The sequence below is a fragment of the Leucopleurus acutus genome (genome assembly GCF_964270905.1).
Source record: "Leucopleurus acutus genome assembly, chromosome: 13".
In the NCBI taxonomy this organism is placed as follows: domain Eukaryota; kingdom Metazoa; phylum Chordata; class Mammalia; order Artiodactyla; family Delphinidae; genus Leucopleurus; species Leucopleurus acutus.
The window spans coordinates 13,919,323-13,937,289 of NC_139155.1; the positions used below are offsets into that span (position 1 = coordinate 13,919,323).

At 35.1% G+C, this 17,967-nt stretch overlaps 1 protein-coding gene across 2 annotated transcripts in view; it reads right to left on the reverse strand.

The window, feature by feature from the left end:
* Window positions 1-4,498: 4,498 nt before the first annotated feature.
* The window catches only part of RELCH (RAB11 binding and LisH domain, coiled-coil and HEAT repeat containing), a 121,923-nt gene continuing 108,454 nt past the window's right edge, over window positions 4,499-17,967 (reverse strand). For both annotated transcript variants that reach the window (XM_082853356.1, XM_082853355.1), the window contains exons 28-29: window positions 14,620-14,690; window positions 4,499-6,220 (exon numbers count right to left, since the gene is read on the reverse strand). In XM_082853356.1, coding sequence (XP_082709482.1) covers window positions 6,100-6,220; window positions 14,620-14,690 — 192 coding nt within the window. In that variant the 3' untranslated portion in view covers window positions 4,499-6,099. The remainder of the gene's footprint in view (window positions 6,221-14,619; window positions 14,691-17,967) is intronic.

Consider the following 17,967-nt stretch of genomic DNA (forward strand, 5'->3'; position numbering starts at 1 on the left):
GGTCTCGTTCATGGCATCCCATGCCTAGCACAACATAGGTACTCCATACATAATACACAGGTTGAATGGTGAATGACTTTATAATCCTTAGAAAGGGGTCGTTTCCCTACATTTACAAATGGCTTAGGAAACATGGTAAGGTTTGTTGTTAAAGGCGCTGCCCAGGGAGCCAGAGATATGAATACAAGCTCCGAGAGCTTTTTAGGCCATATGCACATGGCACAGCTCTTAATCTGCACTTTTATTTACCCATATTTTCTACCTTGGAAATAAAGAAGGACATTAAGAGAAACAGTCAGATACTTTGCTGAGCTCATGATGCACAAGAATACACAATTCTCCTGATCAAAATATAATGGCTCTATGAAAAGGACATTAGGTTGGTTCAGAATGTGGTCTCAGTAAACTCATACTGTTTTGGGGACTTCTGATTATCCTCATAATCACTCTTTTAATCTAATTGGAAAACTTGCATAGAATTGATATCAAGCTCAACAATTCATTAATTCATTCAATCAATATTTGTTGAGTACCTACCATATACCATTCTTCAAGTACTGGAGAGACACTGGTTGAAAAGGATAGACAACATTTTCTCTTATGGAGCTGAGTCTAGTGAGAGAGACGGACAGTAAAAAATAAGAAAATGAGTGCTGGTAAGAATCATGAAAAAGATAAACCAGGCTGATTAGGGAATTACAACGGTTACTTTGAATTGGGTGGTCAGAAAGGGCCAACTTGAAGAGGCTTTATATAAACTGAGAACTAGATGGGAATCCACATTTATAAAATCTACTGGCTTCTCATTTTTAAAATCAGGACATTTGTTCATCTCTAGTCTTCTGTCACCTCTTCATAATTTCTTGAGGATGATTACAATAGTAAGTGTTTCTGTAGTATGACAAAGAAAGCAAAATGGTCTCTAAATTTGATATGTAGCATTTACCTCCTTATGAAGACTTTTGTAGCTTCAGGAAGAAACCTGAATTCTTTTTTTTTTATTGGTCCATGGTTAACTGAAGGATTTCCTTCTCTTAGATAACAGTAGATTTATTTACAGCCAATTATTTTCAAGAAATGCCGGTTCTTATTTTGCTTTCCTCAGTATGAAAACTTTAGTTGCAAAGAGCCTGGAATTTCAAACTATATGTCAAAGCTAGTTACTATAAGAATCAAATGTATACTAACAGACAACAGTGGGGATGCAGAGGGTAAAACTTTTTCAAAACCTAAACAACTTATGTAATGGAAAATGAATCTATCAAACTAATTTATTTGGGTCTTTGAAAAAATTTTAATTTAATCACAAGTTTTAGTAAATACAGAGCAAAAAAAAATTTTTTTGGCTTCACTGCATGGCACGTGGCAGCTTAATTCCTTGACCAGGGATTGAACTCACGCCCCCTACAGTGGAAGCACAGAGTCTTAACCACTGGACTGCCAGGGAAGTCCCTAAAGAGCAAATTTACCTTACTAGTCTTCACTAGGTTGGAGACTCTGGGAGAGGTCAAAATAGGCCAAAGTAACCATCAAAAGTAGTTTCTGCCTCTTCTACTGCAGTATTAGATAAATCATGCCTGGCATGGTAACCTGTGCACTTACTAGAAAACAAAAGCATGAGGGAGGGGGTTATCCACACTTTAGTGATTCAGTAATTTAAAATTTCACTTTGACCTTTCATAAAACTTTAGAAGTGCTAAAACACTTTCAGGTTTACTATTATGTAATTTTCATAAAGTCTTCTGAGGAATAGAAAGCATATTATTATTTTCATTCTCTTTGATGGTAAGACAAAAGAATTTGTTAGAAAGGTGACTATATTTATAAAATCCATATAAAACTAAATTAGGAAATGATTTACATTATTAAAGCATTCATTATAAGTTCTTATTTGATACATGACGGACAGCTTACAAACAGAGAAAGCTAAAAATTTAAAGAACTGTCAAGTAATTGTCAGAAATAAAGATAAAGCATCTATGAAATCATAAAGTCAATGAGAAATTATTAGTACTATTCAACAATGCATATTTCATATAGAGATATTTATAATATTTCCAGCTTTTTTGAAAATCCGTATCTAAAAATATCCAAGGTTGCAAATGCCAACAGTTCAAGAGAGGGTTGCTTTTCCACCAAGATAGTAGTTTAAAATTTTAAAAAGCAGACTGCTGTCAACAAGTGACAACCCTAAATAACATTACTGACAAAGAATTTAATACCTATAATGACACAAAATGGTAGTTTACAGACAACATAAATATTGCTACATTAAAGTCCCTCAAGAAATCTATTCACGAAATGATCTAATTGAAATAAATATAATGGAGTAATCTTTAACGAAATAAAAGGAATTAAAATAGTAAAACAGGACTTCCCCGGTGGTGCAGTGGTTAAGAATCCACCTGCCAATTCAGGGGACACGGGTTCGAACTCGTGGTCCAGGAAGATCCCACGTGCCGCAGAGCAACTAAGCCCGTGTGCCACAACTACTGATGTCCGTACGCTCTACAGCCTGCGAGCCACAACTACTGAAGCCTGCGCGCCTAGAGCCCGTGCTCTGCAACAAGAGAAGCCACTGCAATGAGAAGCCAGAGCACCTCAACGAAGAGTAGCCCCCACTCGCCGCAACTAGAAAAAGCCCGCGCGCAAACAGTCCTCTAATATAGACATGCTTTGAACAGAACTTTCCAGATATTACTGAAGACTCTTTGGAGAAAAGCAAATAATTTACATTCCTCACCACACTGAACTGAAGGAATTATTTATATGCTATCAAAAACACATAATAAACTTTTAAAATACTGTGGTAAGTTTATATTAACTATTGTGTACTTTATGATTGGTATGCTCTTACAGCGAATGGAAATTTTTATTTTAAGATTTTTTAAAATACACAAAGTAAAACATAAAGAAGGCAATCAACACAAAGTTTCCTATAGTTAGTCCTGAAGGAAAAATAGGCATGATGAGATGTGGCACTCTCAGATTGTGATTAGAACACAGACTCCACAGATGAATGCATGCAGAGCATCCTTATGTAGTATAAAAATAGTCTAAAATCCAATTATTTTACCAATATGCAGATACATTTACTATTTTTGATTAGTAGCATATTGCTTTAACCTATTATTTTTAAACGTACAGAAATAAAATAGTAACAAACCAAGAACACTGCAACGTTACATTACAACTTTCAAACAAGTCTATTCATATGAAAGGTTAAATTTACTTCACAGTTTGCTTGTAAGAGAGTTAACAACCAAAATAAAGTTGGAATATTGTTACCTGGACAATCTGGAGAATTTTAGGAATTAGAGTAGCCAATTACAAAGCTCTTTAAATATACATTATTTACACAAAAAGTAGTTACGAAATTGGTAATCAGCACAAAATGTTAGCGGCAGTTGGCTATCACTGTTCAAAGATCAACAAGGTAGGTCTAGACAAAGTTATGTCCTTAAAGGTCAAATAATGGTCTAAAATAGTTTATGTTAAAAATCACGGTCATGAAAAGACAATTCAGCTCACACTGATTTCACCTCCCTAAATTTTAGTTCAGAGACTATTTGAACCCATTTTTTTTTTTTCTGTAAGAAAAGTTTGATAGCACCTTGAATTGATATCCCATTAAAATTACTTAAATTACTCACAAGTTCATTCAGGTTGTAAGTCAGTCTGATGTTTAGCAAAGTAATCTTTCAAAAGGTGCACTGATGGAAACAAATGAAGGTCAAGGATACTATGTATAGAGAGGTAGACAGTGCTACTACTCAAGCATCGCTCTTGGAATAATTCAGCAAAATTGTTAGCTATGGCACTTCTGGATTTCTAAAAAATTTTAGTCTCTGGCTTGCTTTGGAGCATAATTTCAAATTAACTTTTCATTACTTTGCAAACTTAACTTTAATTTGTATCATTTTTACTTCTGTTTAAAAAGAGTGAGGATGGGAGTTTTACAGCTTGTTTTGGAAGAACACACGCAGTTTCAGTGATTAGGACTGTCTTGTGTTTAAAGAATCCATATTTTACCATAAAAATCAATGTGAAAATAAATGGGAAGTCTTACTGACATTAATATATTTAACAGCATAATAAGGGGGACTCACTTGAGATATACTGTGTATCTTGCTAGCTGGTGCCTTTCCAAAAAAACCATTAGCATTTAGATAAATGGAGTCACAAATTAATAAAAATTATCACATTAAAAATATATTATTTATTCACCAGGTAATAAACATACTAATTCTACTACAGTTCAAAGCAAATAAGAATTTAAACATTTTTTCTTTAAATCACCTCGGAAATGTATTAATTTTATACAACATAATCTTTTTTTAGTAAAAGTAAACTAAAATAGGTAATTTATATAGCTTATATTCTTAAAATAAAATATATTTTAATGAACATACACTTTCTCATTTCATTTTGCTTGGATGTAGGATAGTGTTTCAAAATGAAAATAAACACACATAGTAAAAACCAAAACCAAAACAAGTATGCAAAAACATTTTATTTATAATAGATCAACATTTTTGACATGAAAGGTAGCCACTTTCAATTTCTCAGGAATGCCTAGAATCCAACAGTTTCCGTAAAGACTAGTTACTTAACAATTATTTCACTGTAGGTAAAAGAAATAATTTCAGAATAAACTTTTTAAATGGCTTTGCCTATGGCAACTTATTTTATAAGCTTTAATATGTGGTAAGCTAGCTTTCCCAGGAAGTGAATATAAACCACCTATGTTCCAAGTGTATTAAACCAGTTTATACAACAAACATGACAATCACCCATTTGTATCAGCTGTGCTCAAAAGAGAATTCTCTTTACCAAAATATGCATTTTTCAAAAAGGCCTCACATTAACCCCTTAAACCAACCACCTCCCTTCTATGTCCAGGACCACTCTTTTCTACTTCAAGTTGCGTTACTTTAAAGACAACTGTCAAATTCCAGCGGAACAGTACACTGACTTAAGACTCTATGTAATATATATCAAACACAAGAATAGTCACTGACTTTAAGGGACAAGGTGATGACTAACCAGTAATAATTTAGCCAATGTCATTTTTAGTTTAGAGGGAAAAAAGCAGCCCCCAAATGTCCTGAACTTTTCTGTACTTCTCTGTAACACACAGAATGAAAAGATAATCTCTGAAATTAAAATCATTAGAAAACATCTTAATAAAATGTTTTATGTAAATAGGTGTTAAATATTAGATTCAAACCATTATTTTCTTCTGTATTTCGGTTTGGGAAAAAATGTCACAATTATTAGGTCTTCTTACTTAAATTTAGTTTTGAGAATTTAAATCTACTACACACCAGTATGTAAAATTCACCTTGGTTAACCACTCCCCATGCTTCTGTGCTGGGTTTCCTCAGGTAAGTCCATTATATGCATGTAAGTGATGGGGAGGTTTAAATAGCACTTAAAGAATATTCATGAGAGTGCTGAAATATTGAAAGTTTCATTATTATCTACTTACTGTAGGATTTGCAATTCAAATTCATTGCAGTATTATAAACACTGTGTGAATGGAATGCACACAATTCCTACAGACACACAAACTGAAGTCCAAAAGGCACAGAGTAATGCTGGTGGCTCTTTCTAGTCAGTTAAGAAACAATAAAAAGTCTGCATTATTCTTTCATAATTTAAATACTTAAGTAATCTCCACTTTTATTACTTTATAACAATGACTGCAAATTTACATTATTTTAAGTACCACTGTAATAGCTTAGTGTATCATACAGATATTTGCTAATATCCCATCCAAAAATTAAAAAAAAACCATATATATATATATATATATATATATATATATATATATATATAAAATTATTCTGAAAGACAAGAACATAGAGGAGGGACTTGGTACAGACTATCAACTCAATATTTTATCACCACAGTTGTAACTCCAAAATTAACAGATATACAGCAATAATCAAAAGCAGTGCAAATATCTTTGGAGGTTAAGATAAAATTATAATGCAAGAACATAAAAAAGAAATAAAAAAAGGCAAGTACTTCAAGTACAAGGAACCAGTCTGCTTGAGGTCCATTTAGTGTTTACTGGGGGCTTCCTTCCTGCTTTTACTTCTTTCTCTGAAACACATTGGCCAACATGGCACCTGATGTTGTCAACTGGCCCATTTTGTTCAAAAACTTGGTCTTTGTATCTTCACTCACTAAGCTTGCAGCAATTGACATTGAGCTAGGAAAGAAATTTTGAAATTCGTGTAAAGCAATTAAAAAACTAAAATATCTATTTTTTCATTTCTTTAGTAGTATAACATTAATAAATGCATTCTGAACTGGTATCACAAAAGGGAAACTAGTATTTATGGAGTAGAGTTTTTTGGTACCATAATAGGTTAGCAGCTTTCATGTTCATTGTTTTTTTAAAGGAAGCAGTGTGGTATAGTGATTAGGAGAAAGTGTGGAATGAGACTGAATCTCGGTTCTGTCATTTACCAGCTGTGTGACTTTGGGCAAGTTATTTAGTCTCTGTTTCCTCATCTATAAAATGGAGATAATTCTAGTACCTACCTCACAGGGCTATTTAGGATTATACGAGTGTAAAGTGCTTATTAGCAGTGCCAGGCACGTAATACCATGCTCTAACTGTTAGTTATTCTTCTTATTATCAGCATTACTTCATTTAATTCTTACAGCAACCCTGGGAGATAGATATTATCCCTATTTTCACAGATGAATAAAGGAAATCTCAGTGAGGTCTTTAACAATCCTAGGACATATTACTTTTTTTGGGGGGCAGGGTTGGGGAGAAGAAACATGTCCTCAATTGCCAATTGCACTAGTTTTGATGGACAGTGTCAAATCTTTTCCTTTCTTTTTGACCAACCTTCTGTGTAGGAAGTAGGCACAATTTAAATGACTACTAAACACAGCTGGTTTATCATATTACTGAACAGAGTATTGATAAAGGACAATTTTTCAGTGATCCAACAATTGTGCTATAATGGATTCAGTAATCCAGCTTATTGGCCTTGTGGCTTTGGCCAAGATGCTTTAAATCACTGTGATTCAGTTTCCTCCTCTGTAAAATTTTGCAACTGTTACTGCAAAATATCTTGAGGACTAAGTAAGAGAATATGTTTGAACATGTCAAAGACAATGAGTGGCGAGCGAGGTACAGGAGCTCAACAGACGTCTGTTAAATCTACACATGAAGTATGTGCTGCTACCTAAGACCTCTGGTTCTATGTGGTCTTTAAAGGTGTGTGCTGAGTTACTCAGTTAAATACCCGACCACGATGCCCATCCTGAAAGTCTCTTCTTCCCATTGCTCTCCTGCCAGTACATCAACCTGGTCTGACCCTACGTGCTCTGAATACCCCTCTCTTGCTGCTTTTCCTCTTCCCACAAAGTAATCCTCCATGAGGCTCAGCATTTGTCTCTAGTTCTTCAATTACAAAACTTACTCATTCTATAAGTTTTAAGTAACATCTCCATAGGATGACTCAAAAATATTTATTGAATCACAACATTTTTCCTGAGGGCCAGTCCCACATTACCACTGTTTGCTACATAAAGCCAATGTCTCAAGTTTTTTTTCATACCCTAACTTTAGAAATAACTCCCCACTTTTATTTCTGAGTACAAGTCTTTCACCTCCTTAGGCAGCTTTATTCCTAGGTATGTCATGCTTTTTGTTGCGATGGTAAATGGGAGTGTTTCCTTAATTTCTTTCTGATTTTTCATTGTTGGTGTATAGGAATGCCAGAGATTTCTGTGCATTAATTTTGTATCCTGCAAATTTACCAAATTCATTGATTAGTTCTAGTAGTTTTCTGGTGGCATCTTTAGGATGTTCTATGTATAGTATCATGTCATCTGCAAACAATGACAGTTTTACTTCTTTTCCAATCTGTATTCCTTTTATTTCTTTTTCTTCCCTGATTGCCGTGGCTAGAGTGAACATCCTTGTCTTGTTCCTGATCTTAGTGGAAATGCTTTCAGTTTTTCACCGTTGAGTATGAGGCTTGCTGTGGGTTTGTCACATATGGCCCTTATTATGTTGAGGTAGGCTCCCTCTATGCACATTTTCTGGAGAGTTTTTATCACTCACTTTTATTTCTTTACTTGCCAGTGGTTCTATCCTTTTCCTCTCTTCCCAACAGTGAATATAATGGCTCTCCATTTCAAACTATCATCAAATCTTGTGACTCTATTCTACAACATCTTCTCTATTGTTTACTTTTATTTCTAATGCCAATACTTTACAACTGAATTATTCCAAAAGTTTTAGATCTGGCCTCCTTGCATTAGTCAGATTCACCTCTTAAATAATCAGTTCTTTATATCACACCCCTTCTCAAAATCTTCAGTGGTCACTTACTACCTACAAGATAAAATATGCATGGCATTCAAGAAACATAGCAATCTAATTCTTATGTGTGTGTGTGTGTGTGTGTGTGTGTGTGTAACCAACCATCACTACTTAACTTCTAGACCCCCTTGAGTCAGGTCTGCCTAGTCTAATTGTTCAAACCATTCTCAACTTAAATATTTCTTCTTTTATCTCGTGTCTAGCCATCTTTTAATTCCCAGCTCAAGCCCTATCTTTTCCATGATGCCTTTCCTTAACATTCTAGGTTTACAGTACTGTTTTTTTTCTGTAGGAAACAGTGTTAAGTAAAAGATAAGTATGATTTTAGTTTGTATCTACAAAAACAGGATACATGGCTCAGATAATACTTGAGATACCATGAAGTCTTTTTTAAAAAAATATTTATTTATTTGGTTGCACTGGTCTCAGTTGTGGCAGGTGGGCTCCTTAGTTGCGGCTCGCCAGCTCTTTAGCTGTGGCATGCAAACTCTTAGTTGTGGCATGCGTGTGGGATCCAGTTCCCTGACCAGGAATCGAACTCGGGCCCCCTGCATTGGGAGAATGCTTCCCTGGGAGTGTGCGCCACCAGGGAAGTCCCCCATCAAGTGTTAATGATATTCTAAGAAGAGTGCAACAATGATGCTAAGGAGTCTGGAAAACATAAGAGATAAAAGTGAAAGGAATGAAGAATGTTTGGTTTGGAGAAGAGAAGATTTAGGAGACTTAAGATACCTCTCTGTGTTACTCATGAAAAATGAGATATATAATATATATCTGCACAGCTGTATATATCCATAGAGCTCTACTGATGCACATCACAATTACCTGGGGGAACTTTTTGAAATGTGGACACCTAGACGTAACCCCAGTGATTCGGATTTTTTCCATCTGGGGTAGAGGACCCACGTATGTATTTTACAAAGCTTTCTAGTGAAGAACCATTACATTATGGCTTTTTTTTTTTTTTTCTGAAGAAAGAGTTTACATTTTTATCAGTTAGACAAAAGGGTCTGACTCTGACCCCTCTGCCAAATGATGAAAACTTGGTATAGAGAGTAGATGTTATAGGAAGGGAGACTTTAACTCAGGATGAGAAAGGAATATTTTAAAAACAGAGTTGTTAAAAATGAAATGGGCTGCCTTGTAATGTCTTCTTACTGCAGGCTTTCAAGGGATTCCCAGATCTTTCCTTTGCAACTCATAGCCAACCAGCTGTCATTTCTTATTGATTCTGAATCTATAGAATCTCTTACTTCTGGCCTACCTTTAAAATTACTTATGTCCTAGAATAGTTCTCTCTCTCTCCACATCACTATATTTTGCAAATCAAAGATCATATTCCTTCTCTTTGAAACCCCTATTTGATTTTTTGACACCACTCTGATTTGCCTCCTATTTCTCAGTTAAGCTTCTCGTAAATGCTGCACTTTCAAAAAAAAATTATTTATTTTATTTATTTATTTTTGGCTGCATTGGGTCTTCGTTGCTGCATGTGGGCTTTCTCTAGTTGTGGCAAGCAGGGGCTACTCTTCGTTGCGGTGCGCGGGCTTCTCCTTACAGTGGCTTCTGTTGTTGTGGAGCATGGGCTCATGGGCTCTAGGTGTGCGGGCTTCAGTAGTTGTGGCTCTTGGGATCTAGAGCACAGGCTCAGTAGTTGTGGCACACGGGCTTAGTTGCTCCCGGCATGTGGGATCTTCCCGGACCAGGGCTCGAACCCGTGTCCCCTGTATCGGCAGGTGGATTCTTAACCACTGCACCACCAGGGAAGTCCCTTAAACACTGCATTTTAAATGTTGGTCTAATTCCAGGTCTGAGCTCCCTTTCCAAGTGATATCATCTATCTACATCTAGTCCTTACCTAAGCCTTTAATTACCACCTATATCCTAATGGTTCCTAAATCTCAAAAACTGCTTATAGTGTTTTTCTTCCTGTACCTCAAATTTTAAATATTCCTCTTCAGAACAGTTCCATTTGGTTGTATGGTGCCATCATTCAATCTGGGAATTCTTATTAGATTCTAGTTCTCTCTTACTCTAACCTGTTGCCATGTTAAACTGAGTTCACATTTGAATATATCTTGAGTCCATCTTATTCTCATACTCACTGTTACATATAGGCAGTAAAACATGGTGGTTAAAACCATGGTCTCAAAAACCACAATGCCTGGGTTTGAATTCTGGTTCCTCCGCTTAGTAGCTAGGTGGCCTTTGAGCAAGTTACCTAACCTCTGTGTCATCTGTAAAATGGGAATAGTAATAATATCTACTTCATAGGGTTATTATGATAAATTATTAGCAAATATATGAAAAATGCTGAGAATGGTGTCTGGTTCATGAGTGTATCTTATTATTACCTGCCCATCCATGCCCATACCTGCCTTCATCATGGGTTACTACAGTAGCTTTCTGTTCCACCTGCTTCTCTGTTGCTTGTATTCACTAGAGCATGGCTTCCAAAGCAGTGTGGCTCCTGGACCCAGAGTATTAACATCACCTGGGAATTTGTTGCAATTCAAATTCTCAGGCTCCATCCCAGATCTTCTGAATCAAAAACTCTGGAGATGGCACCCAAAAATTTCCAGGTGATTCTGATGGACCCTAAGGCCTGAGAAGCAAAGTTACTAAGGGTTGGTAAACTAAGGGTCACAGGCCAAATCCAGTCTGCTGCCTGTTTTTGTAAATAAAGTTTTATTGGAATGCAGCCATAGCCATACATTTCCATATTGTCAATGGCTGCTTACTGCTACAATAGCAGAGTTCAATTGTGTACTTGTAACAGAGACCATATGAATCGCAAAGCTTAAAATATTTACTGTCTTTACAGAGAAAGTTTGTTGACTCCTGGCCACAGGATAAGTCCAAACCTCTCATGTAGCATACAAGTTCTTTATTAATGGTGCCCGTCTACCTTTATAGACTTATCTCTATTGTTCTCCCGTACATACTCTGTGCTGTAGCTTTAATTACAGTTCCCAAATATGCTTTTCTGAAACTTTTGTCCTTTGCACAGTGCTGATATTTCTGCATGTAATCCCTTTTCTCTTTTCTTTTGCCTCCGGTTGGAGGGTGGATCAGTTCATTACTTTGGAAACTGGTACATAAAGAGAAAGAATTGAACATTTATCTTGTCTTTACTATATAAACAGTATAACTTGGTAAAAATAGTACATATGGGGGACGGTTTTCTTTCTGAAGAATTCTAGCTGACAAATGAAGAAGGAATGATAGAGTAATACATTTTGTAATTGCTAATGAATTAACGGATCTGGCATTCATCATTAATAGATGTTAACATCACCAAAAAAAGAGAGAAGCAGACATTACCTGCCTCACAATGAAAACACACCTCCTCCTATGTAGAAGTCTTGGCAAATAAAAAACATGCCCCAAACCTGATTACATCTCTAGATCTAGATCCAACTAGTAAATTTATGGGAAATACAGAGGAACATTTTGAACCACACAAGGGAAATGCAATTAGCAAGATTTGGACTGTGGGAACCTCTATAGGACAAATGACTCAGTTCCTTCAACAAGTAAATTGTATGGAGAAAAAAAGAGATACAAGGGGGAACCTCTGAATTAAAAGAGATTCAAGAAACATATTAACCACTTATAATATATGGAATGTTGGATCCTGACTCAAGGAAACAAACTGTAGGGAAAAAACGAACAACAAATCAATAATGACATTTATGAAACAATTAGAAATTTGAACAAAGGCCAGATAATAAATGATATTAAGGAGTTGTTATGGTGTGATGATACTGTGTTTATGTTTAAAAAAATAGCACTTATCTTTTAGAGATGTATATCAGAATATGGGAGGGGAGAAGAGTTGGGTATAGATGAAATAAAATTGACTATGAGTTGATAATGTTGAAGCTGAGTGATGAGTACATGGGAAATCATTATACCATGTTTATTTTTGTGTTAATTTGAAATTCTCTACAGTAAGAGTTTAAAAAAAAATGATAATATAGGGGATTTGAATAACATTTACAATAGCCAGGACATGGAAGCAACCTAAGTGTCCATCGACAGATGAATGGATAAAGAAGATGTGGTACATATATACAATGGAGTATTATTCAGCCATAAAAAGGAACGAAATTGGGTCATTTGTAGAGATGTGGATGGATCTAGAGACTGTCCTACAGAGTGAAATAAGTCAGAAAGAAAAAAACAAATACCGTATATTAACGTATATATGTGGAATCTAGAAAAATGGTACAGATGAACCGGTTTGCAGGGCAGAAATTGAGACACAGAGTAGAGAACAAATATATGGACACCAAGGGGGGAAAGCAGAGGCACGTGTGGGTGGTGGTGTGATGAATTGGGATATTGGGATTGACATGTATACACTGATATGTATAAAATGGATGACTAATAAGGACCTGCTGTATAAAAAAATAAATTTTAAAAGAAGTTAAAAAATAAATGATAACATAGAGGATTTGAATAACATGGGAAAATATGATTATAAATGTGAACTTTTTTTTTCTTAAAAAGGAAGGTCATGTAACCAAAGCAATCTTAGAAAGTTACAAAGAGATTTCTTTCTTGTAAAATTCCTGCATGATAATTCATGAAATTTCATTTAGAATGTATTTCACATATAATTTTTCTCAGTTTTGGTCTAAAACCTTTTACATCTTAAACTAATAAGGCACCAAATAATTTTAATATTTAATGTACAACAAATGAACAGAATTATTTGCTTTAATGTTAACTTTATGGATTTTGTGTTCAGAATAGAAACCTATCAAAGTATGTCTATTGTTTTATAACTTTCCATGGTTAAAATGATAGAAGAGCTCCCACCATTCTAGGACACTAAAGCAAGAGTTCTGACTCATAGTAAAAGGCAAAAGACTCTGTGTGTGTGTGTGTGTGTGTGTGTGTGTTGGGGTTGTGGGTGTGGAGGAGTGTGTTTCTGTGTACCTAGCCTGACAAGATGAAACACTTATTCCTGGTAGTCAGTTTTATAAAGGAAACACCGTTGAGCTTTTCATGCCTAACAGAGTCCATTTAAGATCAACTGGTCAAGGTTACTTCAGAAAGAGTTAGAGTACACACAGACTACTTGTAAATTACTTCCTGTCCTGAAATGCCCAAATTTATTCTTTCATATCTATGTTCATATTTTAATTTCACTGAATCTTTGAATTCTAATTAGTTTGGTTAGAAGCATGGGACTAGAACATTCACAAGTTGACAATCCTTTATGCAGTGAATCAAGTTAAATCTTACAACTCCTCTCATAAATTTCTACAAACTACGTTCACCAGTGATTCCCAAATCCAGCTACCTATCAGAATCTGTTTGGAAGCTTGTATTTATTTTATTTTATTTTTATATTTTACTGAAGTATAATTGATATACGATCTTATATAAGTTACAGGTTTATAATATAATGATTCATAATGTTTAAAGGTTATACTCCATTTAGTTATTATAAAATATTGGCTATATTCCCTGTGTTGTACAATATATCCTTGTAGTTTATTTTATACATAATACTTTGTACCTTTTAATCCTCTACTCCTATATTGCCCCTCCCTCCTTCCCTCTCCCCACTGGTAACCACTAGTTTGTTCTCTATGTCTATGAGTCTACTTCTTTTTTGTTATATTCACTAGTTTGTTGTATTTTTTAGATTCTTCATATAAGTGATATCATACAGCATTTGTCTTTCTCTGACTTATTTTGTTTAGCATAATACCCTCCAAGTCCATCCATGTTGTCGTATATCGCAAAATTTCATTCTTTTTTATGGCTGAGTAGTATTCTACTGTATGCATGTATGTGTGTGTGTGTGTGTATGTGCATGTATATATATATACATGCACACACACACACACACACACACCACGTCTTCTTTATCCATTCATCTGCTGATGGACACTTAGGTTGCTTCCATACCTTGGCAATTATAAATAATGCTGGCTGCTATGAACATTGGGGTGCATATATCTTTTCAAATTAGTGTTTTTGTTGGAAGCTTTTAAATATACAGATCCCTAGGCTGACTCAGAATGTTGAGGTCACAGAGAATGAGATAGAGATCTGAACCAGAGATCTGACCCAGATGGTTTATGGATTAGCATTAGAGAACTGCTGTTTTAAAGGATTTTCTTATCTTCCAAATTAATGACTACAAAATAACACAATATAAAACACTACAGCCACCTAAAGAAAATTTATATAGAGAAATTAAGGTTAACTAAAGCCTTAAAAAAGAATTAATGTCTTACCCTTGAGGCTCTTGGACGGTCTTGTTCTCTACTTTTTGTTCACATTCTTTTATCATGGAAGTTAAAATAACCTGATTTAAAAAAAAATGACTTTAGAGAAATACTGTTAACATAGTAAAATGCTACGGTTTAAAGTTTTTAATTGAATTTTTAATATTCCCATAAGCTAATATGTTAACTAAAAATTGAAAATTTTGGCAGTTACTTAGTTAAAGGAATTCACATTGGATTGCTAGACTAGGTACCGAAATAGCTTTAAAAGATCTCAATCGTATAACTTAATAATTCACTTTGATTTTCACTAACCTTCCTTCTGAGTCTGATTCCATTCTCCCTTAGCTTTCCCCACTATCTAATGTTAAAAGTAAAATTTACATACATTTAAAAAATACACATACCATGGTCAGACATATTTTCCCAGTAAAAGCTGTTCTGTCCCTTGTCCCTTGCTTTTTCCAGGTTGCTAAAAGCAAGATGCTCTATTTTAAAGTCTAGGGCAGAGACCAGATATAGGTCTGTGGTCACAAAAACTGGGGAGACAATGGGTGTCTAAGAGTTGCTATCACTCTTGCGGGGAGACTGAGTGAGTAATGGAAAGGGTGGAGGGATGGAAGCTACTGCCCCAAGCGCTGGCACCCACACCAGAAATCAAACGGCCCTCCTGAATTTTCTTGGCCCATATTTGTGCATGGAGGTCACTAGACAACAAACTTATTGTCACCCTCTACGTGCTAGGCATGTTTTTAGACACAGAGGATGCAGCAAATAGACAACATTCCCTCCTTGTGGAGAGCTTATGTTCCTTTGTTATAGACAACAAACACAAAAAATAAGTAAATCATATAGTATATTACAAAGTGATAAGGGCTTTGGAAAGAACACTGAGTGAGATAAGGGGTATAGAAGGCCAAAGTGAAGAATATTACAATTTACATGGAGGTGTTCTAAGCAGGTTTCATGGAGAGGATGATATTTAAGCAAGAACCTGAGGGACATGAGGAGTAAGTGTGTGAGACCCTGGTTAGAGGCTGAGCAAAGACTCCAGGTGGGAGTATGTCTATTGTATTCTAAGCCTGGAAGCCAGAGTGGTGGGTGCAGAGTGAGCCAGGGGGAAGGCAGAAGGTGAGGCCCGGGAGGTAGGGAGGAAGGAGCTGGGTCCTCTAGTGCCTTGCAGATTATGGTAAAGACTTTTGATTTTGTAATGCTTTCCCGCTCTCTCATCTGACACATTACAGATTTCGTTTGTTTGGCTCTTTTCTTTTGCATCAGTGTTTTTTTGGGAGAGTTTTTTTACTTTCTCTTCCGCTCCCTGTATTGTCCGTTCCCTCCAGCATCCTTTTTCTTGTGTGTATATTTTCATCTCTGTCTTTGATGTCAGAGGCTTTTTTCAAATGGTTGGTGATCTTGGGATATCCACTAAAGACCGAGGTACTAAAACGTTGATTAGAATCTCTTCATGCATGAGTAAATTCACTTTAAGGTGACTCTGGCACAAACTTTCTGCCAATCTTTTTTTCCCTGCAAATATAATTCTGGCTGCCACCCCATTCCTGGAGCTAAGAAGGAGAAAGGTAATGAGGTTTCTAATGACTAACTATACCTTTGACTTAATTTCCCTCCTTTCATTATAGCACCTTATTCCTGCTCTCAGCTAGGCCTGATATCTCAAGTCTAGAAAGGAAAGCTCCAGTCTTCCACCAAGGTTCAAAAGGGAATCTGGGAGTCTGATCCTTTCAAAAACTTTTAACCACTCCCCCTATTTTCAGTCCCACCCTACACTAATGGAAGGTAGTGAAAATAAGGCTTCTTATTTGTTCTATTCTACAAGTAGTCTTCATTTTCGATGCAAAAACCCTGAACAGAATACGAGTAAACTGAATCTACCTTCATATAAAAGGAATTATATACCATAACCAAGTGGGATTTATTGCAGTAGTGCAAAGGTTGCTTTAACATGTAAAAATCCATTAATATAAAACATTGTAAGAGAATAAAAAACACAACCATGTAATCATCTCAACTGACACAGAAAAAAACATTTGACAATATTCAACACCCTTTCATGATAAAAATACTCAAGCAACTAGCAAAAAAAGTGAACTTCCTCAGGCTGATAAAGAGAATCTATAAAATATACAAAGCAAAAATTGAGAAAACTGAAAGGAGAAAGACGCAACTCACAATCATAATTTTAACATGTCTTTCAATAGCTGATAGAAGCAGATTACAAAAAACTAATACAAATATAAGAGAACTGACTCATAAAATTAACTACCTTTACCTTATGAAAAAAATCCATGGATCAATAAAAATATAATGGAAATGAGAATCTAATTTGAACTAAATGATAACAAAGCTACAATGCAGTAAAAGGGATGTGGCTAAAGGAGTGCTTAGAGCCTTAAATTTATGTATCGGAAAAGAAGAAAAGTTAACAAGTAAATAATCTAAGTCTCCTCCTTAAGGAGTTAGAAAAACAGAAAAAAAAATCAAATCTAAAGAAAGCAGAAGGAAATAAAGATGAAAATAGAAATCAATGAAACTAACACATAGAGAAAAGTCAACACAGCCAAAAGTTCAATATTTGAAAAGGTTAATAAAATTGATAAACCCCTATCAAAAGTATTTTAAAAAGAAAGCAAGAAACAAATTGATATCAGAAGTAAAAGAGGGGTAGCAATATAATAGATCCTACAGTAAGGAAAAGGGAAAAAAATAAAAGTATTACACAAGAATCTATTATTTACAGGTGACTTTTCTACACTTGAAACTTATAAAAAATCCAGTGACATTTTGTTATTAGAATTAATAATAAAGTTTCTCAGGTTGGCCAGACATAAGTTCAACATACAAAAGTTATATTAGTTCTTTACATCAGGAAGAAAGGGTTAAAAACCATATAATCCTAAAAAAGGTAGCATTATAACATTATAGATATAAAGTGACAGTTTTTTCAAACAAAGTTATAAAACTTTATTAAAAGACATTAAAGGAGATCTAAATAAACATAAGATATAGTATATTCTGGATAGGAAGACTCAAAATCATGAAGTTGATGTCTCTCCCAATTAATTTATAGAATCAACTCAATTTCAATCAGAATCTCAATGAGATCTTTCTTGGAGTCTCATAAAATAATCCTAAAATTTACATAAAAACGCTAAGGGTCATGAACAGTTCTAAAAAAGGACAGGGTGCTAGACTTGCCCTATTAGATTTTAGGACTTTTTAACAAGGCAACTGTAATGAAGACAGGGTATCAATGTTACAATAATTGAGAAAGAGACCAGTGGAAAAGGATGTTCCCTAATAACAGACACATGCATACAAGGAAACATCATCTATGAT